This window comes from Xiphophorus couchianus, chromosome 12, assembly GCF_001444195.1.
Source record: "Xiphophorus couchianus chromosome 12, X_couchianus-1.0, whole genome shotgun sequence".
Lineage (NCBI taxonomy): Eukaryota > Metazoa > Chordata > Actinopteri > Cyprinodontiformes > Poeciliidae > Xiphophorus > Xiphophorus couchianus.
In genome coordinates, this window is record NC_040239.1 from 20384543 (window position 1) to 20407685 (window position 23143).

The 23143-nt window shown below is 38.5% G+C and overlaps 2 protein-coding genes across 3 annotated transcripts in view; both read right to left on the reverse strand.

The window, feature by feature from the left end:
* Positions 1–12981, reverse strand: part of arb2a (ARB2 cotranscriptional regulator A) — a 165166-nt gene extending 152185 nt beyond the window's left edge. Inside the window, exons 1-4 of the mRNA XM_028033735.1 lie at positions 12878–12981; positions 12184–12324; positions 11955–12056; positions 6861–6961 (exon numbers count right to left, since the gene is read on the reverse strand). Of these exons, the coding sequence (XP_027889536.1) occupies positions 6861–6961; positions 11955–12056; positions 12184–12304 (324 nt within the window). The 5' untranslated portion in view covers positions 12305–12324; positions 12878–12981. The remainder of the gene's footprint in view (positions 1–6860; positions 6962–11954; positions 12057–12183; positions 12325–12877) is intronic.
* A 2890-nt stretch (positions 12982–15871) lies between these two features.
* Positions 15872–23143, reverse strand: part of kiaa0825 (KIAA0825 ortholog) — a 134609-nt gene continuing 127337 nt past the window's right edge. For both annotated transcript variants that reach the window (XM_028033953.1, XM_028033952.1), the window contains one exon: positions 15872–16497. In XM_028033953.1, coding sequence (XP_027889754.1) covers positions 16314–16497 — 184 coding nt within the window. In that variant the 3' untranslated portion in view covers positions 15872–16313. The remainder of the gene's footprint in view (positions 16498–23143) is intronic.

Below are 23143 nucleotides of genomic sequence, written 5' to 3' on the forward strand. Positions count from 1 at the left end.
AATCAGTCTGTGTGTGTTTCCTGCATCCCTGTGTGTTCTCCCACTGATTACAGCAGTCATGCCTGGTTTGGCTGACCGCACCTGAGGCAATAAGGAGATGATCCTTCCCAGGCGCACACAAAGGGGAGGAAAAAGAACCAAATAAGGAAGAAGAGGCCAAGCAATAGTCATAATGGAAGAGGAAACATTTGGCATGAAAAGAACAGAGGAAAATAACTAAAAAGGAACCCAACAATACAAAAGTCTTGCTATGAAGAAGGGCTAACACATTAAAAATTATTTGATCAGATAGAGATAATAGATGTGCATTTCCAAAAGTAAGGATGTGATAGACACATTATTCCAGTGATTTAATTTAGAAAGTGAAACTTAAATACTGTACAGATTCCCACAGATGTATTTCAAACTATCATACCTGTGTATTTTGATTGCTATAGCTTATGACTAATGAAAATATAAAATTCGCTGTCTCAAAATATACTGAAAAACCAAAAAACATTTTTTTTAAAACAGAAACGTAATGACCATATCTGCGGTCTTTATGAAGAACACTTCCAACTTTGCAGTTGTCACGTAGAAGCCAGAAACAATAACTGCTGCGGAAGCTGGATGTTTACAGAATTCTATATCCATGCATTTTAATGAAAAGTTGAGTGGAAGGAGAAACCACAAAGCAGACAACCTCATTTTCCCTTTTTAAACCCAATTAGTAAAATACATTTCAACAAGTCAGTGATATTCATATTTATTGAGATTAACGTTTTAATCTGAAAACAACTTTGCAATGTATTAAACTATTTCTAAATGTAATTCAAAAGATTAAGCAACTCTGAAGTGATATGACCCCATCAGAAAATTAACAAGGAGACAGTTTAAACAGTCATCTTGGCCTAAGACCAAAAATGTACAAAACTCCCCAAAGAATACAGTATTCACACTCACACACATACGAACACAGTAAAAGTTATGTACAGGCACACACACACACCTCTTGTCTCTACGGTCCAGAGCTCTCTCCAAAAGCCACTTACCCATAGACACCAGAGAGAACAAGAAGAGGCATCAAAGCTGTTTATATAATGAAACTGAAAGAGCTGCTCTGTGCCGTATCACTGACTGCACCCAGGAAAGCATTCCCTGCTTCTCCAGAGAATAGAGGAAAGAAGGGGAAAAAAGAAGAAAATCCCCCCCGAACAATGCAGCACAACAAGCGCAGCAACAACAGCAAACCACGCTCAGAAGGAGAGAGGTTCCAAAAATGAGAGCGCGCGTGAGGCAATAGAAAGGTTGTTTATTTTAAGTCAGCCTTGTGTACCAACAGAAAATGTATTAAAATAGGGCCTATTGTTGTGAATTTGTGATCTGTCAGTCGGCGTGGGAAACAAAGAGAGAGAAGAAGCTGCCGTAATTCCCATGAGGTCTCTGTCATTCTTCTGTCAGAGGATAGAGGACTCTCCAGGGGAAGAGAAACTTCTCACATACAGACTGACTGACAGACTGTTTACACCTAGCGCACATGAGCCTCTGTCTCACTTCTGCCCTGCCCTACCTGCTCCGCTCATCGTACCAGCAGCATAATGACCTCCTCAGTTGTTAGTTACGAAGCTGGCGGAGAGACTGTTTAAAGTAAAGTCTCAGAGAGTGTTTGATGTAGTAATAGACGCCAGTGATGTAACCACCAGACCCCTTCTCTTTCTTCTAAAAACCTCCCTACCCGACATATCGTTTTCCAATTCTCTTTTTCTTTCATCAATTAAAATTCAACTCTTTAACTCTGTTCAACTGTTTTCATTCGGATCTGCCTGCCTCTGCCACCCTCTTCTCAGTAAAAGTAGTGAGGGATTCCTGGGAATGGGGACGTCAATGCAGCCACCGGTTCTGGGCAGAAACCTGCCATTTGTAGGAGGGAGGGATCCAATCAGCTTCTAACAAAAATGGCCTCCTGGGACTTTATGTAAAGAAAAAACTCCCATGGACATAATAGCTGATAAATGGACAATACCTTTTTTGTATATGCAACTGCGTACACAGCCATATTTTAAGAATTAAGCAAATTTCTTACACCCCTAAGAGCAAAGATAAGGGAGACTGTAGATTTTAGATTCTGAAATAGTGTTAACACAATTACCACTGTGCATATTAATGCATATTTAGGTACATTTGGTGTTTGTTATAAAATATAAAATAAAGGAGCTATAACCTTTTTTAGAGGGGACCTAATATATTTTGATACATGTTCAATTAAACTGCCAAATACACGTTTTGCAGAGAATTCAGTATGTTGGGATGGGATGGCTAGAAAGAAATACTTTTGAATACTGCTAATTATATCTCTTAAGAGGAATCAAAATCTCCTAAAACTGCCAGCAGATAAAAGTTTTATAAAAACTGAAGATCAGAAATCAACCAGAAATCTCTAATATGTAGCATTTATAGAGGTGGGATTTACAGAAGTAAAAAAAACTTTGAGGACCACTGTTATTTGGTTACCAATACCAGAAAAAAGCCGGCGGAGAAAATGGATAACAGAGACACTGCAGAGTGTGAGAGAAAGAGAGAGAGAGCTTTCTAATTCAGCCATCTGGCTAGCTTTACCTCATTATAATATTCCAACTGGGTGTGTGTGTGCGTGTATGTTTACAAATTTGTGACTGCCTTCCATTCGACAGATGCAGACAGAGCAGAGAAGAATCCTCATTTATTAACAGCTTAATAGAGCTCCATCTGGGCCAGGCCCTATGCTTGTCTTCTATCAGAGAAATTTATCAGCAAATCACAGGAATTAGACGCCAACTGACACCTACACAGGCTAAGGTGACCCTGCTGAACTGAACGACACTGCACAGATAGCCTCCAGTGTTTTACAGCTGGAGAGTAGCAATTATGACAACAGTTGGTGCCAAGACTGGAAAATGCTCATGTAGTAGTTTCATTAGTGTGTAGGTATTTTATCCCTGAGTTTAATTTTGTTTGCAAGCTCAAAACAAAAATATATTGCTGAATCTAGCAAAGTAGTAGATCTTTTTTTTTTTTTTTACATAAAAATAGCGGGTTTTCCAATGTTCCTACTAATTTACTGATTTAATCAACAAAAAGAGAAGCATTTGTATTGCAGACGTCTCAACTACAGATCATTCTTCTCATGGTTTCACCCTGCCATCGATCAAATTTATTTATCGGTATATATGAAAAGAGAATAAACCTGTAAACTGTCAAGCAACTACAGTCATACCAGCTTATTCACATACTTTCTTTAAAGCAAACAAGTGATGGATTGTTTTTTCTTACAATTTGGAATTATACGAAGGGCCAGGACTTTAATGTATTCATTCCAATTAATTATATAGATTTTACATTTTTAATGCAATTAACTGCATTTTTTTATTAAGCACAAAGGTTTCAGCCGGAACCTTTGTAACTGTGAGTTTCTGGTAAGTTGATGCACAACCAATATTCTCAAACAATTGATGGATGGCAAAGTTGCTTCTCTTGGGCCCCTGGGGGTTAATTTTTGCTTAAAATAACAATCTGATGAGACCCTGGTAGGTAAAGACTATATAAATTAGCTGCAAATGTCTATTTATTATGCCAAACATATAGCAAAGTTGAAACAATATTTTTCCATACAGAATCAAGCTCATCTCTGTTATTTCCGCTTTTCAAACCGTCACACCAATATCATCCATTGCCCTACATCCATCAGTCTCCTATTCAGACAAGGTTGAAGTGCGAATTGGACATCTGGTGCTGTGATGTGTCTGACAATATGGGCAACACCCGACTACCCCGCCCCACAGCCCCCTGATGCACATAAACAGACACACAAAACGCATACACACTTTCAGCCCTACATGGAAAATGAGAAGCTGAGAGGATCAAGAGGAACTAAAGGGGGGGAAGACAGGAGAGAGGGAGAGATGGACAAAGGTATCCTTCTCTAGTGGGGAAGAAAGGAATCTGTATGAACATTAAGGGAAACGATGATGCTGCTCTATTCAAAAAGAGGCAACATGCACACATAGCTTTGTGCCTGTTTATATTCTCCATCAGCTTGCAGACTGATGGGGGAGACTAGGATGTACTAAGCAGTAGCATTAGCTGACAACAGACTTGTCTGCATTTACACAAACTCTTCATGTACTTTCTCAATCTACCTGAAATGAAGACTCGGCAAACAAAAAGAGATCCAAGCCTAAATAAATCTGCGTGCATCAGCTACACAGGTGCTGAAATAAGAATGCAGGTATGCTTGTGTGCCTCACAGCTTTAACCTCAGACATGAAGAGTCTGACTAAGCAGCCTAATCCACTTTACAACCACAGGTATACAATTCAGAATTTGTGTTTATTTATACAAATCTTTTCAAGCAAAAAACAATGCATTTCTATGTTCTACTCTTGTACAGACATTTGCAGATGCACTTTTTGTTTTTTGGAGGCTAAGAACAACAGAAAGATAATATTGCTTATTCAGAAAGTGCTTTTTTGTTCTCAGCCAGTTAATCTCCTACAGCACAACTCATACGATATTTGCTCTCATTACACAAAGCCATATCTGCAGGGATTCTTTTATTGTATTTCTAATGCAGATACTTCCATCAGTCTTTTAATCAAAGGATAAATACTGTTTGTATAAGTTTGGTTTGATAATTATTCATTTCTTCTGAATGACAGGTGCAGAAGTTCATTTAGTTTAAATGTTTGTGTGTTCCTTGAGCTCCACAGTTTTGCTGCAGTCAAATATTTGTTTTTCATCCTTTTTCAGATGGTGACAGATACTGCCTAAGCATGTAAAAGAAAAAAGAAGGTAACAAAAACCTTCAGAGAGGACTGGTTCTCTGAGGAGCTACTGTATACCTGCATTAGAAATAATAAAAACATCCAGGTAATCCCACAAAAGGGTCCATCACTTTCCTTTGAACTTCAAAGAATGCACACAACAATTAACACCAACATAGTAGGGAAAGCAACCAGAAAAAGACGATTACAAAGGAATATTTGTCTCATTATCTAAATGCATAATGAATATAGTGGAATTGAATTAAAGGGGAATTTTAGGATGCAGCATATTTGGGTTTACTATATCATTATATAGTGAAATGCATTTTTCCCCATAATGGATTTCTTCTGTTTTCTCTCAACAAACATAAAATAAAAGTGAGAAGAGTTAACTTTTTCCTGTTTACAACTGTTATTTTGGGGGGGTCAGTGGTAAAGCAAGAGCACCGTACATAGAGTCTGCTGTTCTCGGTCAGCTGCTTCAACTCTACAAATTAATCTTATCTGTTTCAACTGATCAGTTCTGTTCAGCTTATGATTCTGGATTTAGCACCTTGGACTATTTTTGCAAATTTCTGTTTAAGATATCTAATATCTTAATTTCTAAATTCATATCTGGTCCCTTCTCTGCAAAGAGTACTTGTACATAGCACCGTATGTTACTCAAAGAAAGCACCTAAACCCTCTGTTCAAAGACATTTTCTTAGTCCATTTCATAGTAGTACAACAACATCCCTTCCACTTCAACAAGACCTCAAACCGTGCAGCTCACCCAAAATGAAAGATCGACTGTTTTTTAACATTTTACTAGTAGTGTAATCTACTTCTTATGTTTTCAGATAAATTTGTATACAATGTTTTGTGTATTGTCTGTTTTACCAGTTTTGTTATCCTGATAAAATAAAAAGCAAAAAATTTGATGTGGTGATCGTTAGTCAGCCAATTCTGCAATTTATGTACTTTCAACATAGATGTTTAGCATAATCAATGCTTATGTTGTCCACCTGCAGTGTCACACCATCAGCATCAATGACAATGGGTAAAACAAATCTGTGTCCCTGCATTGAGAGGACGGACCATCATGACATCCCAAATCATCATGTTAAATGTTAAAATATTTGGATCTGTTCCTATGCTGGTGTGGTTATCCTAGTTTTTCTCTGTTTCGATTTCACAGTTTCGAAGAATGCTCATTTTTGTTTGTGGTGTGGTTCAGATCTTTGTTGAGTAAAGGCAACTTCAAGACCTCCACTTAAAGCCAGAACAGATGTTTCAAGATTATTAAAGCAGAAGAAATTTACCACACTAACAGAACATATGTTTCATCTGCATAGAAAAAAACAAAACAAAGGATGACTTTTTTCAGTCTTATCACAGACGTTATGGGGGTGGATGATGTCACAATATGAGAATATGGAGAAATCTACTAGAACTTTTAACATGTTAAAGATCTTTTAGAACATTTGCATTGCAAGATCAAATATCTATACAAATATGATATTTTGCTACATTTACATTGATACATTTGTTTTTCTATCTTTTCCCTCCATTTCCTTTAGCTTCATAAACTAGCTTTTAGAAGTAGCCGATCAAAAGTGAACAAAAGTAAAAGTTATTCATCTGCATTGATTCACCTTTTAAATGAAAACAGTTTTTAAGTTGGTCAACAAAATCTAAGTCCAAGTTTACCTCAAGTCTTGATTGGTGTTATGTATTGTCAATTGTTGGCAAACTTAAAGAAAAAAGATCTAAAAATCTGGTGATAAGAATTATTTAGCCAACATGTTCTGCTATATCTTTTTCTGTGTGGACTTGGTATTCAAAACTGTCAAATATCAATATGGTATTCATTATTCCCTTTGACCCACCCCCATTAGAAACTACACATTTTGTGATTCTAAATATTCAAATATCTTCCACCTGTTAAAAGCTTTTCAAAAACTCAAAAGATCTCCTCCTTGGATTCTGTTCCAGAGTTTTTTCCAAGGTAAAGACAAGCAAGCTAGCTGCAGCATGAAAAGAAAAAAATAAATATTATGTATGCATAAAAAAGTTGTAATGCCAGCAGAAAACCCATATTACCTCTCCAAGAGCTTCATAACGCTTTTGGTTCCAGCGGTGCAGATCCTCTCTGGCATTAAACACAAAGGGTTCACCTGTTTGTATGTGACGGAGCTGGCCATCTGTGAGAGACACAACATGATTAGTAAGGATAACAAGCAACTACAAAGAAAACAAATCCTTAAAATTTTGGGACAATCGTTTTTCTAGGGCTTATTGCACTTTGTCTGTTATTACTATTCTACTAAAAAGACTTATTCAGACAGTCTTCAACTCCCAAGTCAACTCATCCAAATCCTATTACTTGGCTAAACAACACTAGAAAGCTGCTATTCTTCAAAATTCAACAAAAATGTCTCTTTTCCAGGATCCTTTCATGATCTGGTATTAACTTGCATCTTGGCTGATTTACACATACGCAGACCTCGCTAAAAGTATCCTGTCACACATGGAATTAAAATTCTTGCAAAGTGATCAGTTTTAAGTTCCTTCATTTTCCTGCTCAAACTAAAATAGTTCTAAAGCTTGAAATATATTAATAGTGAGATGTTATTGTTACTGCAAAGTTTGAACGACATCTTTTTCTGATTTCTCTTTCTCTATAACCTAGTCCTAACCTTACTTTATTTTGACATCAAGCAGCAGTTTGGCTGATAGCATTTTAAACAGAAATGCCTCAAATACTAGCATATTGTGTGTAAATAAGCAATATTTAGACACAAAATGCTAGTATTGTATGTAAATGCTAGCATATTGTGTGTATGATGGTAACACACAATATGCTAGGATAGTGTGACTGTACACTATGCTTAGTGTATGTCAGCGTAGTTAAGGAACTGCTGGGTGCACTAACCATAACAATGGGTGACCCAACAGTTCATTTCTGGGTTGTGACAGCAAGAGGCACTAGCGATGCAACCTACAGCCACACTGCTACAGACAGAGGGGTCCAGGTGTGGGCATTCAATTAGAACTATGACTTTGTCCACATCTGGAAATTATTACGATTCAGCCAAAACGCAAAGGTCTTTGGAACATAGCTTAAATGCTTTATTTTAATTCAGAGAAGCAAGAGGAGTTTTAAAAGCATTAAAGGTTTTACTCATATAAAAACTCATAAAAGAAGAAAATGCTGTTCAGAGGTGGCACTAGTTTTTTTAAATAATTACCCTTCTGCAACTGCAGAGCCCATACCTTAGCAATGAGCCCATCGATCCTGCAGTTGACACTACAACACAATAAAACACTAAACGGTGTTAAATTTAATTTTGACCTTTATGACTGCAAAGTTTGTGAGAGCTAAATGACAAAAAGTACACATACTTAACCCAAATAGCCAGAGGGGCCTCATACTTTCTCAATTATTGCACAATGTGAGCATATAAATATAATATCTTTGCAGGATAAAGGAATGCATGAAGATTTTTTTTTTTATTTCCTTCTAAATTGCCCCCATTTTACACCTCTATCAACGTGATAAATCTTACACTACTCACTTACTGTGTATCACAGTACTTTCATAGTTGTTAGTTGTTAGATAACATGTAATCCTGAATCTACGCCTGGTATGGTGTATTTAGAAATACATTTATGCCTGAGAGGTAAAGCAGGAGACAAGTGAGAACTTAGTATAAAGCAGTGTGTGCACAAATAGTACCTTGAAGAAAATAAATTATGCATTCACGGAATGGGTGAGTATCTAAACACTACAGCCTAAGAAGAGGGGGGTAAGACAAGAGCTATAATGAAATCCCACTGTAGGGATGGTGGGGGTGGGTGGGGGTGTGCGTGTGTGTGAGAGAGAGAAGGGGATCGTCGGATGTGGATGTACCTCTATACGAGAGGAGAAAGGAAAGGGGGTGTGAGATGTGTGTGTGTGTTCGTGTCTACAGGCTGAGGGGTGATCAGCTCCCCCCCACCACACCCTCCATCTCCCTATCTCCCCCAACACAATCTCTCAAAGGAATAACATTTTCTCAACTTTTCTCCTCCTTTTCTGTCATAATTAGCATTCTGTTCTCAATTTGGCCGCTTAATTAGGTGTACATAACCTTGGATTTCCAGTAATGGAAAACCGGAGGGCTGGCGTGATGAAGCCATCATCTTCAGTGATTAAGATACCTGCAAACTATTGTACACAGCCTCTTCTGTATTCATATCATTACATGGTGAAATTAACATTTTTGTTCCACTTGTCTCAGGCTACGATAGCATGAGTTCAGTTATATTAAAATAAAATAAAAACCCTTCAGGCCAAAGTGACTTAGTCGACATACTGGAGACTTTGCCAGAGGGCCACTATGGCTTTAATAGAAATGGTATCCTTCGAAAACAGGCCTAAAAGAGATATTGACAAGACATAAAGATTTAAAAAGCTCCAGTGTGAGGTGCTACCTTGTGTTTCAGGTTGAAATTTTTGGTGAGATGTTGCAGAAGTAGAGAAATAAAAGGGGGAAATGATAGGAATGAGAATTTGCAGGAAGACGAAGGTAGAAGAGTCTGTGTTTTTTCCGCCTCCATGGTAGACTGAGCTAGGACTTGAGGGTGGGAAGAGCAGCTTGTGGGTGTTGCATAATTTCAGGTGCTGAGTCTGTTCTTAGGCACAGCAAGGTTATGCAAATTCTCCGTCAGACAGAGGGCAAGGCTGAGTAGGTTACTGACGGGCCGTAGAGTACACAACATGTCCCCCACTCAGCCAGCCAGACACTGACAGAGAAAAGTAGAGATAAGAGAGACAGGGCAAGAGACTGTAGAGGAATATTAAGAGCCAAAAATCTATCAGTAACACATCCATCTCCCAACTTCTCCTGAATCCCTGCTTTGATTACTGCAAACCAAAATAATCATCAAAAGATTGTTATATCATCTAAACCTAAACAAGTGCAAGTAGATTATCATATTCTACTACCTTTGTAGATTAAACCTGGGTGCGTTCTGTGAGTTTACCCATTTCCTAAAGCACCCTCCACAATTACTGGTAGCTCAGATAAAGAGGGTTAAAAAAATATTTTAAACATTTTCACCCAAGATTCCACTCTTGTTTACATCTCCTTTCTATCCCTCTGACTACACATCATGGGAAAAATAAATATGGGTCCTCATCCAGGTTTGTTTGTCACAATTTTAGTTATTCTAAGCTTTCTATTTATTACTCTGAATGCAAACATCAGACAAAAACAGCTGTCCAAACCAACCAAACCAACTTGAAAAAGCAATTGCTCCCTAAACCAATAACTGGGTCTGCCAAGCATGGCTGCAGCAACTACCTTCAAGGATTTGTTGTAACTAGCAATAACTCTTTTACATCCCTGTGGCAGAAATTTGGCCCATTCTGCTTTGTAGAATTATCTATATTTTGTCACATTGAAATGTTTTCTTCATTTTAATGTTTTTAGCCATTCAGCAGTGGTCTTAAGCCTGTGCTTCAAATTCCAGCCTTAAGACCGCTGCTGAATCCCATTGCACAAACTAAGAACACTGATGTTTACGGTCACAAAACGACAGTTGTATGTTTTCCTTCAAAATTTTCATGTAGAGAGCAGAATACATGGTTTCATCAACTAGGTAAGATGTCCTGGTGGTAAAGAACTAAAGCAGCCCCAGACCACCACATTACCACCGTGCTGTCTGACTGTTTATACCGCCTATCCTTGCAGGGTTGCATGGATAGGCAATGACACCCAATGACTGCTGCCTATCTCCAGCAGTCAATAGTGGAGAACTGATCCACTGTACATTCTGGACAGATTTCCAGTCCATCATGGGGTAACACAAAGAACATACAACCATACATGCACACACATATCTATGAGCAATGTAGGGTATTCAACTGACCGAACAATAGTGCTTTTGCACTGTGGAAGGAAGCAATGTTACCTGAAGAGAACCCATTCAAGTACAGGGAGAACATGCAAACTCTCTACAGAAAGATCCTAGATTGGGATTTGACATCAGGGCCTTCTTCATCAGGCCACAGTGCTACCAACTGTGCCACTATGCAACCAATGCTCTGAAATGCTATGTTAATTTTACAAGGGTCCCCTTAGTTATGATCTTGTGATTTGATTTTCTCAGCTTGATCGTGGAAGTAATCAGCTAACATTGCAGAGTTCAGAGTTCAATCACTTCACCTTCATTAGTTTAAATTTGTGAAGTTCATGCCTCTGGAAGTGGAGGAAGCTTTGTAATACTTTACAATGAGAAGTACAAGGTATCCTCTTTTACGGACTCTCCTTTCGAGATATTTGTATCCATTGCACTAAAAGTTTATGGTTATATTCCCACCGTTTAGTGATGGGAACATCTAAATATTCCCAACACTAACCTTGGCAAATAAAAGCCTCCCCAAAAAATTCAGAAAAACGTTCAAGATCAAATCATTGAAAAACATCTTTAGATGTGTTTGTGATTCTTTTGTGAGCCCTTAATGAAACGTTTGTGCATCAGCATAACATGCACCATACTCAAATTCACAGTAATTTTCAGCATAATAGTCATTAATCCTGCATTGTAAAACATGCTACAAACATTTAATTCTGAAATTATGATTTAAAAAATACTTAGGACACAGTTTCTCTGACACCTGAATATATATTTTAAAATATTTTTTAAACATTCTTAAAGGGAGATAATTTGAATGAAGTAAATGCATCATAGTGTAGCACTTGCAGAAACTGCCTGACTATAACTTGAATAAAAATCTTATTCAGATACATTTAAACTTCAAAGTTTCAGGGAAGCTAAATCTCTCCCGATCTAAAGAATAACTTGCTAAAGTTTGACAGCGAGTATTTTTATGTTATTTACAAAGGTTTAGGGCTTTGAAAGTTTTTCTTATTTTCAAAACTGACCAAAGATTTAAACATTTTGCCAGTAGTATATGAACTTGGTATAATGACTCTCTAATGTTGGCTTAAACAATGATTTTAATGAGATAACTGTCAAGATAATTTGAGAATTATCTACTTACTTCGCGTGGATGTATAAGGCATTTAAAGTTTCTGCATCCAGTTTTATTTAATAGACCATCCTGCTAATTGAACCTATTGCTTTAGTCTCTTTGGGTCGGTTCTGTAGGTAGTAGTACTGCTCTACACAGTGAATAAATATACTCACTCTCATTGAAGGCATATTCAAACTCCTCCAGTGTTTTAGGGAAGGTGAAAGGAGGTTCATCTTTCTTCATCAGTTCATCTAAATCTATTCTTGACAGCAAATCTATACGCAAAGAAACATGGCAAGTTAAGAAGTAAGTTAACACACATTTAAAACTATATAGTGACAGTCGATTATATATTATCAACTCCAATCCAACCCAAACCCTCAGCATAAGTTGTTCATTCACCTTTGAGCGCAGTGGTTTTCTCCCTGTCCTCCTGACCAGCGACCTGGGCCATGGTGATCCACAGTATGTACAAGGCTGATGTAGCAGAAATAAGATGAGAGCTCATAGGTCCGTCCCTCATACAGATCAGTGAGATGAAACCTGCCACGAGTCAGGGGAAAATATAGAGTAAAAGAAAAGAATAATTATGCTGGCTTTTGCATTACATGTATATCTGCAGCTGCTAGACACCGTCGTACTTATTGATACGTATTAGTAATTGGGTCACTTATTGTTGTCATGTATACATGCATTTCTAATTAATTATCCCAAACATAAAGAAAACAAACACTTCTATTGTTTAGTGAAGACTACTCAGGCAGTTTCCACACGTGCAGCAACCAAGTTAATGATGCACACTCCGCGACGTTGTTCTTATTTTCAAAACCGACCAAAGATGTAAACATTTCTTCACGCCCACTAGGACAGACCCGTGACTTTGTCCACAATAAACAACATATGTTTGATGTTTCGCAGACTTAAAAAAAACACAAAAAAAACAGCTGCTCTACATGTAACAACTGCGAACAGATACACCAAGACATATTCGCTTGTTTATTTACACATCCACTAAAACCAAACGTCATAGGGAGCTTTACAGAGCACCGGGCTGCTCACTGCAGATGCATGCACACTTTATGTTGAACTCACGCACCATATTTACTCAGCGACTGTCCTGTTGCTGCTGCTTCCTTCAAATTTCTGAAACAGGAAGGACTCGTAGCACAGCAGCAAGGAGCGCGTGAAGCTTCCGGGTTACCGGGGCAACGAACCGGAATGGATATTTAAAGAGATAGTAGCACAGGAGCAGCAGCTTCTCGCAACGTGCAGAACAGACAGCAGATACTGTGGCGGAAATATAATTTTGTATTTTTGTGCTGGACTTCAGGATGTGCGCTGAGTTCTCTCTCCCTGTCTATTACAATGGAAAATTCAAACAACGTAATGCTGTCTATATAATGTTTAGACCTAAAAACCCTTTACAACATTCATGCATCAGCAAAGGTTTGGACTTTTATTTAAGTATTTCCCTGCTCTGGATAACAATAAGGGGGAAAAATAAATAAATTGTGGCAACAATGTGCATATTGCTAATTTTCTCCCCTCCTCCCTTGTCCATCCGTCCAGATACATACATGTATCTTTAACAACTAGAGATACATATATCTGGATGTAGATAAAAAGCCTACATCCAAATGCTGTAGGCTTTGTATTCAACCTTTAGAGAAATATTGAAGGGAATTCATTGTGAATTTTCATACTCACTTTTAGGACTAAAAACCTGGTCGATTTAGCATGAAAAAGACATGAATTGTGTACAACTTTGTCACTTTTATATTTTGTAATTGTGTAAGCAAATATTTTCAGTACTGTAACTCTGAGTCTGGAACCGGTGTTATAATATGTAATGTTAACAACATATTTCTCTGTTGTATAACTGTGAGAATGACTTCTTGTTTGGGATCTTTAAGAGCAGTTTGTATGAGTGGCAATAGACAAATCAAAAACAAACACAAAAAAAATCTGCAAGTCTTTTGTGTCCAAGCAGTCAAAACACTTGGCTGAAATCTGTGTGCTTTGAAAAAATCTTTTGTGAATAAAAATCAAAATGGAATTTTTAATTAAAACCACACAAAAGCAAGAGTAAATTTATTTTTGTTACTTGAACCAGGAATCTTTGTTTGTAGGTGAAGAAAAGTATTCTATGACAAAAATCACAACAAATCAAAACCAAACAAAAGCCAGACAATACTTGCTGAATTGTCTGTTTGAAATATGGCAGTTGTCGATCAGTTGTTGCTTTGCTGGTATTTGCTAGAAAGTGCAGAACTTGGAATCTGACAAACCACAACCAAACTTGAGCACTTGAAAATCAGACTGTCATGCAGCTCTGTTGCCAAAGCTGCATGCAACTAAAACCAAGACTTATCATACAGTATTTATATACAAACTGAAATTTAACATTTGACTTCTGTCAGATTGAACGAAAGGTATCTGTGAATAGCAGTTTTCAAGCTTTGCCAGAGATTCTCATTTGGATTTAGGTCTGGACTTTAACTGGTTCATTTAAAGACATGACTGTCATTTGATCTACTACTGCTTTTCAATTTCAGTCTGATGTGGCAACATTACTTTTTATGGGTTTCTTTCAGCAATGAGTCTCTCCCATGAAGGTCAGATTTATTGAATGTACAATTATTTAAGTTATAATTTGTTCTTTCAACAGTTTGTCTCACCTGAGCTGTAGATCTCTGCAGCTCCTTCAGAGTTACCAAGGGCTTCTTGGTTCTCCTTACCCAGCCTGTTAGTTGAAGTGCACACCCATGAGTCCCTCCTCTGAGAGTCCCTCCCGGATGACCAAGCTTCTCACCCTATCTCTAAGGGAGAGCCCAGACACCCTACGGAGAAAATCCATTTCGGCCGCTCGTTTCCGCGATCTCATTCTTTCGGTCATGATTCAAAGCTCATGACCATAGATGAGGGTGGGAACGTAGATCACACACTAGCTCTGGCTCCTTCCCCACCAGAGAGGTGACATTCAATGTCCCAAGAGACAGCTTCTGCAACCAAGGATCGGATCGCCAGGGCCTCCTCGCTCGGCCGCCACCCATCACACATTGCACCCGACCCCTTTGGCCCCTCTCATAGGCAGTGGGCCCATGGGAGGGCGGACCAATATCTCCTCTTCGGGCTGAGCCTGGCCGGGCTCCATGGGTAAAAGCCCAGCCACCAGGCGTTCACCATGGTGCCCCCCTTCCAGGCCTGGCTCCACAGTGGGGCACCGGTGACCCGCGTCCAGGCGAGGGAACACCAAGTCCAAAGTTCTTGTCCATCATAAGGGGTCTTCGGGCTGAGCTTTGTCTGGTCCCTCACCTAGGACCTGTCTGCCTTGGGTGACCCTACCAGGGGCATGAAGCCCCAGACAGCATAGCTCCTGGGACCATTGGGGCACTCAAACCCCTCCACCATGATGAGGTGGCAACCCAAGGAGAGGCAACAACCACCATACAAGTTTTATTATTACATAATATATAAGATATATAAAGACACAAGTGTGGTTTTACCATTTTATGTCTTTTCAGAGTTAAATCCAGACTTGGTCTCTTGGTGAGGGAGACTTGGTCTCCCTCACTTTTCATTGTAATATCTCTACATTTGCTTTTATTATTTCTATAGCAACATCTTTTTCAGTAGCAATAGTTATTTTCATATATTAGCATTTAAAAATATTTTATTCAGACTAAAGAAAAGGAGCAATTGTTTTCTTTTTTATTTGAAAATTAGATGGAGAAAATATACTTGTAAATATAGCATTAAATGATAATCCATTATATAAAAATTACATCACAAAGATAATACTATTTTATCTTAAAAAAAAAAATAACAATCCTCACTGAAGTACAATTGTGGTTGTATTTTAATGTGTAACATTTTACCTACAATGATTCACACAAATAAAAAAAATACAGACATATTTAGAAAAAATATACGGTAATTAGCAACCATCATACACATTAATGTCTTTCAAGTTTCCACTAAATGCTGACTGATAATTTATGGTGTGGCAGATTTCTAGAACACATCAAAAATCAAAACAGGTAATATTTTGCTTCCAAACTATATTGTTTGATGTTTTCTTAAAAGAAAGCAAAAGAAAGCATGCTGACACTACTCTCTCCACCCACACGGTCTTAAAACACATCAGCTACCTACAGTGATCACACAGTCCTATCTTGTCCCAGACAAACAAAATCGCAACTCTTTATTTCCCGGACCTGGTTTCTGCAGATGTGCTCCAAAAAGATGAAAACGCACCTGATGCAGCATTGAACGACAGAGAGGATTTGTCTCAGGTGTGTGCAGACAGAGGAAGGCACCAGCTCGTGCTCTCTTTTTTTGTTTCTAGTGGGGGGGGGGTTCTCCATGTTTTTGTGCACATACATGCAAATTTCCAGTACATGCACAGGCCAACATATTCCCACAGATGTGTGAACAGGGGTGCACGTACATGTCCACAAACAACCACCTTGAGAGCGCCAAGAGAATATAAAAAAATTACTACATAATAAAAACTACAACGCTGCGCACTGTTATTGGGCAGTACTTTTATCGCAGGGCTCTGCTTCCCCCTGGGTCTGATTTGTTGGTGTCTCATCAGTTCCAGAGGCATCTTGTGGTCCCGCGCTGCAGCAGCAAACAAAAAAGGCTTTCTGAAGTTCTTCCACCATTGCTCTCTCTCCATCTTCCAGCTCCACATCCTCCTGCATATCCCACCTGGAGAGCAAGGAGACACAACAACAACAGCTGTTATTTTTCAGCAAACAGTTCTGAGGGTTAAATGAAAAACCACATTCAGCAAAATCTTCTGAATTTGACTCCTATATGTTGTTTTGATGCATTAGGACAGGGGTGTCAAAGTCAAATGGACGGAGGGCCAAATAAAAAATTTAGCTACAAGCCGAGGGCCGGACTGATCGAATGTTCATTGAAATTTTTTTAAATGACGCATATAGTCTAGTGAACCTAATTGAACCTACTGAAAACCTAACAAATATATTCCAATATGATCAGATAAATAAAGCAATATTTTCTTATGGCTCTGTCAGTAATCTTTAATTTTCAACAGACACAACTGAAATATTTTTACAATATAATTGGATTGAAATACAATAAAATAAAGTGCAAAAATCTATTAATCAAAAACAGCACTTTCATCAAGGAGAAGTAACATGCAGTGAAAACAAATATTAAACTTTAACTTTTAAACTTGAACTGAGTAAAAACTCTAAATATGTGATTGCACAGTAATGTTCACTTGTTTGAGGTTGAGGGTGATACTTGGTGGTGTCCCATCTTTTCCACAAGTTCATCAATGTTCGGAAATCGGAAATCCGAACAAATCGGAAATCCTCAGAAACATTGAGGATTTCCTCAATGTTTCTGAGGAAATCCTCAGAATTGAGTGAAGGTGTTCAGCAGTAAGTCGACTTCTGTGTGATGTTTTGTTCAGGTTCATCAAAGAAAACAGTTGTCCCTTCTACACGTGTCGCCGGCGACATATCTAAATTTGCAGTACCGTAATTCCGCCACACGTAGCGCTAAGTGGAAAAGTTCCAACGGTTTCTGAAAGGGGAGACGTTGCACTTTCCAGCAAGTATCGGGTTAATACTGTAACTTCGCAGCTGCAGCTGCAGAGAGTGTAATTAATCCGGGGGGCACTCCTTTAATAGATGGTATATTTCGGCAATAACTTGGTGGATATTGAAAGTTCCGGTTGTTATGGATACATGGGTAAGTACATCATCTCACAGAACATTTAAAGAACTACTTACAGTTCAAATAAGGAAGGTATTTTTTTTTCAGACGGGGTGCCGGCTTACTGCGGTCTGCGGGCCGGTTCTAATAATAAATCAAGATCATTCCAGGGGCCGTAAAAAACCTTCTCGCGGGCCGGATGTGGCCCGCGGGCCTTGACTCTGACATATGTGCATTAGGACTTAGGCCAACATATTCAATAAGCTCCCAACTAAATTGGTGTTATCTTGCTATATCGCTCCTCTAAATATATCTCACAATCATGATGCACCATGTACCTGATTTAGACTCAAACTAAACGTCTATCCAAAACTCATTTTGGTGCCAGACTTATGTTTGTACATTACATTTCTGTTAAAATATTTGAACATTAACTTGCATATTTGCTACTGCCTCTCTTTCTACAGTGAGTTGCAAAGGTGCTCACACCCCTTGAACTCTCTTCAGAGAACCATAGCACGCTGAACACAGCAAGGAATTGTGAAGATGTTTTGATCAGGATTAGATTATGAGACAAGCCTGGATATTTCATGGAGCACTATTCAGTTCACTATCCAAAAAAGGAAAGAGTAGTAGGTCAACTCCTTGTTGCAAACTTCACCAACCTAACGTTTATTGAAGAATAGAAAGGAGAAAGCTATTGGTAAAACAAAACTCTAACAAGTTCAATTTGCTACAAAATAATGGAAAGTAGGGCGGAGGCTTACCTTCCAACAAGACAATGGATCTAAACAGTAACCCAGATGTACAATAAAAAAGTTTAGCTTTGATCATAGCCTAACAATCTGTTGATATGGCATTGTTAAGGTCAATAATTTTAGATAATCTTTAAAAAGATTTGCAAATTGATATTCACAGAAGATTTCCATCGACTCTAACCAAACCTGGGCTATTTTACAAAATGGGCAAATTTGTAGTTGATGCCCCAAAATACTTAACCCAACCTTTATCAAAGTATTGATATAGGTTGGGTGGGGAAAGATGGTGTGGTTTTATTTGTCAAAATCTTTGAAAACAACATATGACTACATCACTGCATTCAAATTCTTCATTACTTTATATTGGTCTTTCACAGTAAATCCCTGTAGTCTTACTGAAGTTCAGTTGAAATGCGACAAAATGTAGGAAAATCAATGGTTAAAAATTCATTTTTCAAGGCACAGTAGGTCAATGTTTTCTACAAGTCTTTCTGATTTCCACCATAGACAAGTTATCATTCAGCATCTTCAGAGCAATCTCAGTTTGGATAACAAAATTTTGCAGAATGAATTAATGCAGCTTCATCCCGTTTAATCGCGTCTACAGTATGTCTTCCTTATACATTTCTAATTCTTCAAGCTACAGAGTTGGATGGAGGGCTTCAATGTGAGGACATCAAGGTTAGTCTCGTTGTAATTCACTCACAGTATTTCGATTGAATCCCTTGACGAGCGACTGTGGTCAATCAAATCCACAAGGATGGGCTGAGGGCCGTCTTGGAGGCGCCGCATTACACTGCCTCCACAAAAGAATTATATCTGTTCGACTGCAAATGATTGCATTTTCGTTGCAATCTTTCCGTCCCCTTTTATCCTGCCCTGCCTCCATTCCTATTTCCCTCTACAGCCTCTGTGAAACATGTGCTGTATGTTTGTGCTTTGTAGATGTGTGTGAAGTGTACAGTGTATATAAGGGGGGAAAGGAGGCAGGAGATGAAGGAAATCATGTGTTCAATGCAAACTAACATTCAGAACCTTTGAGGGAGTTCTAGTCTTTGTAGCAGATTGTGTCTGGACCAATTGGACATAATCTTGGCTCATTTGAATACAATTTAGGGATAGTAATTACCCTCCAAGAAGTGGGTCTGTTTAAGGGAGTGTGCATTCTTCTCTGCGTGCTTAGGTCATAAATCTGTGTTTTGAAAGGTCATTTGTGTGTCAGTCACTTCTCTAATTATGCCTTTGCAAAATCTTTACATCTTTCAAAGTATCCAATCATTTTTGAAGTGAAAAGAAAATTCTCCATTATTTTCAAATAAAATCAAAAAAAAATTACATGCATTGGTTATTCTCTCAATTACAATTAAAGCTGCAAGTCTTTCTGAGTTTTGTATTTAGTTTTGGCTCTGTATTTACATCTTACCCACCCAACTCTTGCCATCTTCAATGTGGTTGCTGAAATGGAGCATTACCATGACATGATGACACCACCAAATTGTTTCATGGGAGACTTCAACGTGGTGTTCAGTCTTTTGTGTCGTTTCTGGCCACCCACATCTGAGTCAAAAGCCCTTTGGCATCAGCAGAATGAATGAATTATTCCCATACCATTCTTTTCAAAACAATATCAGTAGAAGACCTCATGTTGGGATCCTTTTTGTCTGAACAAATGAGTCAAATCACAATTATACACCTTTCTGTTTATGCTTTTATACCATGCAGCTTGGCAGACCAACAAACCATCACCATGTCACTCAGTCAACTTGAAACACCAACTTTCTTCTAAACAGATCAACCGATGCAGGGCTGTGACTCCCTCACTATGTATGTCATGGACATAAGAAAGACTAGATATAGGCCTAAAAGCAGATTCTCCACAACGTTATCCCTGTCCACTGTGTTTCTTGTTTATGATGCTATTAGTTCACTAATGGTCACTATTTACATTAAATATATTAAGCCTACATCCCTCTGTTTACTTATAAGGTGTCATCTGAAGGTAATGGACTTTATTTACGGGTATCAAAGAAAAGTGGACTGAAAACAAGCTCATACTGCACTTTTCAAATTTTGATTTGTGACAATTATGTGCTACTTTGTGTATATCTAATACCAAAATCAAAGAGTTGGTGGCTATAACATGACAAGATGCTTAAATGTTCAAGTGGTGAGAATAGTTCATCGATCCATAGAATGAGAAGATTGAAGAACAAAAAGGGAAATCACACAACTTGAAAAGAAGTTACACCTGATGTTTTCATGAGTGACAAAGAATAAAATCAGTTCTACCGGATAACCATTATGAGATTCAAACACTCCCACACTGAGAACAATACAAATGTCACACGGCATGCGGAACGAGAGAAGCAATTGTACGAGGGAGAACAGAGAGCTAGAAGCATGGCACCCAATAAAAGAGGGAACGAGGAAAAGAGAGAGAGGAGAGAGCGGAAGGAAGACAGGAAGGTACGGTAAAGGTTTTTCAATGTTTAATTTTCAAATAGGATTAAGCAGAATGACATTTAGCTGAAGGTTACATGCTCAGCATTGTCTTAGCTGATATTGATATGCAGGAGGCACCCTGCTTGTCACCGGGACAAACACTGTTGATGAATGAGAAGTCTTTCCCTAGGAAGGTGTTAAGTGCAAATTTGAAATGAGAGTAAGACAGAGGTGGGGAGAGAGAGAGGGGAAAAAATAAAGAGAACACACACACAAATCTGCGTACATACAAATAGAATTACCACAATAGTTGATGTAAACTGTCACTAGATAATGTTGGCAAAACTGTAAATTGTTGCGCAAGGTAAAAGGTTGCTGATTTGCCGGGACTGGTTGATCTCGTGCTGAACAAAACACACAAGGTGCTTTGTTATGTGCATCTAATTTCAACAATCATGACACAACAACGCCTCTTAGAAATGCATAAGTAGGCTAAAGTTGACAGTAACTTCACTGTATCCTCATTTCGGCAACTTTTTCCCCGGAATTTACATCTTAATAAGGCGAGTCTTACCCTTTAATTCTTATGGGCTCTGCTCATTTCTCATGCATTAATACTGGAGCTGCTGACTTAGCTCTTCCTCTGAATACAGAATAGGACACACATATTAAGACTCATATATTTACAGGATTGATGCCACGAGAGATTGTCTCAGAGTGAGATGAGAAGGGCTGGTTCGGATCGGTTTCAGTGTGTGAGCTGTACTAATCACGGGAAGGCTGCAGACATGAGACAGGCAGCATCCTTCCTGCTTCTTTTAGCTGAAAATGTATTCAAGAGATCAAGCAATAAAACACAGTGCAGATAAAACCTCCACAAAGGTGTGGAGCAAAGAACGAGAAAAGACCTAAACTCTAAGAAGTAAAAGAAGTATTGCTTGCATTGAACTTGGTGCAAGTGAGCAGAAAGACAGAGAGCTTAGATCACGAGTCTGTGGCCAGTGGTTTCTTTAGCAGCTGTCTGTGGTTTCTCTCAGTGTCGGGGTGTTTGTACCGCTTTGGCTGCAGTGCCTGCTCTGCCACCGGGACCTCTGTTTGTTTAATAAGGCGCGCCTGTCAAACAGAGAGTGCCACCGACAGCCAGACGCTCTGCTAAATGACTCTGACAGCAAGCTCTAATCAGAGGCTTTGCACATTGCCACAGGGCCTGGAGAATCCATCATAACCCAGGCCTAAATATTTAAAGCGCTAAACTTTCGAAAGGTCAGGCCTTTCCGTGGATGCCAGGGCGACATGTGTCAGTGAAGTGCACAGTGAAGTGGGAAGAGAAGCACATATCAACGGGGACACATGGAGAAATACAGAGCCGGCTACATTCATTGGATAGATTATGGAGAATTCTGAGATAACTGAGATTGGGTGTTCACCAAGGTCAAAGTTATGTCTGGTGAACAATTTCTGTGCATTTTCTCTCGCATTTCTGCCAAAGGCAATCAGAATTTTATTAAAAATCTAAGGTGATTATCGACCAAACTGGTAAACTGACGTTTGTGCTTTCTTAGCTCTAGTTTTATGTGTTTCCCCTACTTAATGCTCAGATTGTGGCCAGAACATTCTATTCTACTTTATTCTATTCTATTCTATTCTATTCTATTCTATTCTATTCTATTCTATTCTATTTTTTCAGTTTTTACTTCACATGTTCATGTTTCTGATGCTTTTTCCTGAGGCATTTTGAGGCTTTTCACATATCTATAATATGGGTGCAAATAAATTTGAGCACTAGCATTTAAATGTTTGAATTGTACACATTTGACACCATGTTACAGACATCCTTTGGACTGTCAATCAAACTTTGAATTAGTGTTGCAGTTGAATATGAAAGTATTTTCTCAGATTTAAATAATTTCTCAGTCTTTTACACCATGGCCTAAATGGATACAACAGGTAAAGGTGTGTCAGAAAGAACACTCAGATTGACTCCATTGTTTCCAGAAACATTACACACAATACGTCAAACCTCAGCTTAAAGGTATAAAAATATCCGCCTTTCTGACAGCAGCGAGCAAGCAGTGGTGCTCTCTAAAGACAAATGAACCTCCTCAGGTACGACAACTTGACCAGGACTCGTCTTCCAAACACAAGCAGCAGCTCTGTGATGAGATCAGAGCTCAGAGCATCTGGTTATGAGTCAAGAGGTGAGAGCGGATAAATGTAGAGTACAAAATGTGGGCACAGATTGTCAGTGTGTTTTAACAGAATAAGGCTAAGTGAAATCTTATCTTAATTCCTTACAATTCAGTTAGCATCTAGTTATATAGTTTTAAATATTACACAAATTATTTCAAAGGAAGCTTAAAAATGTGAATTAAAAGTTAGAGGAAAAAAATAAAACCACAAAAAAGAGCAATTAGATAATAATGGACGATGTGGCTCAGAATTTAGTTTATCTAAAGCAACTGATG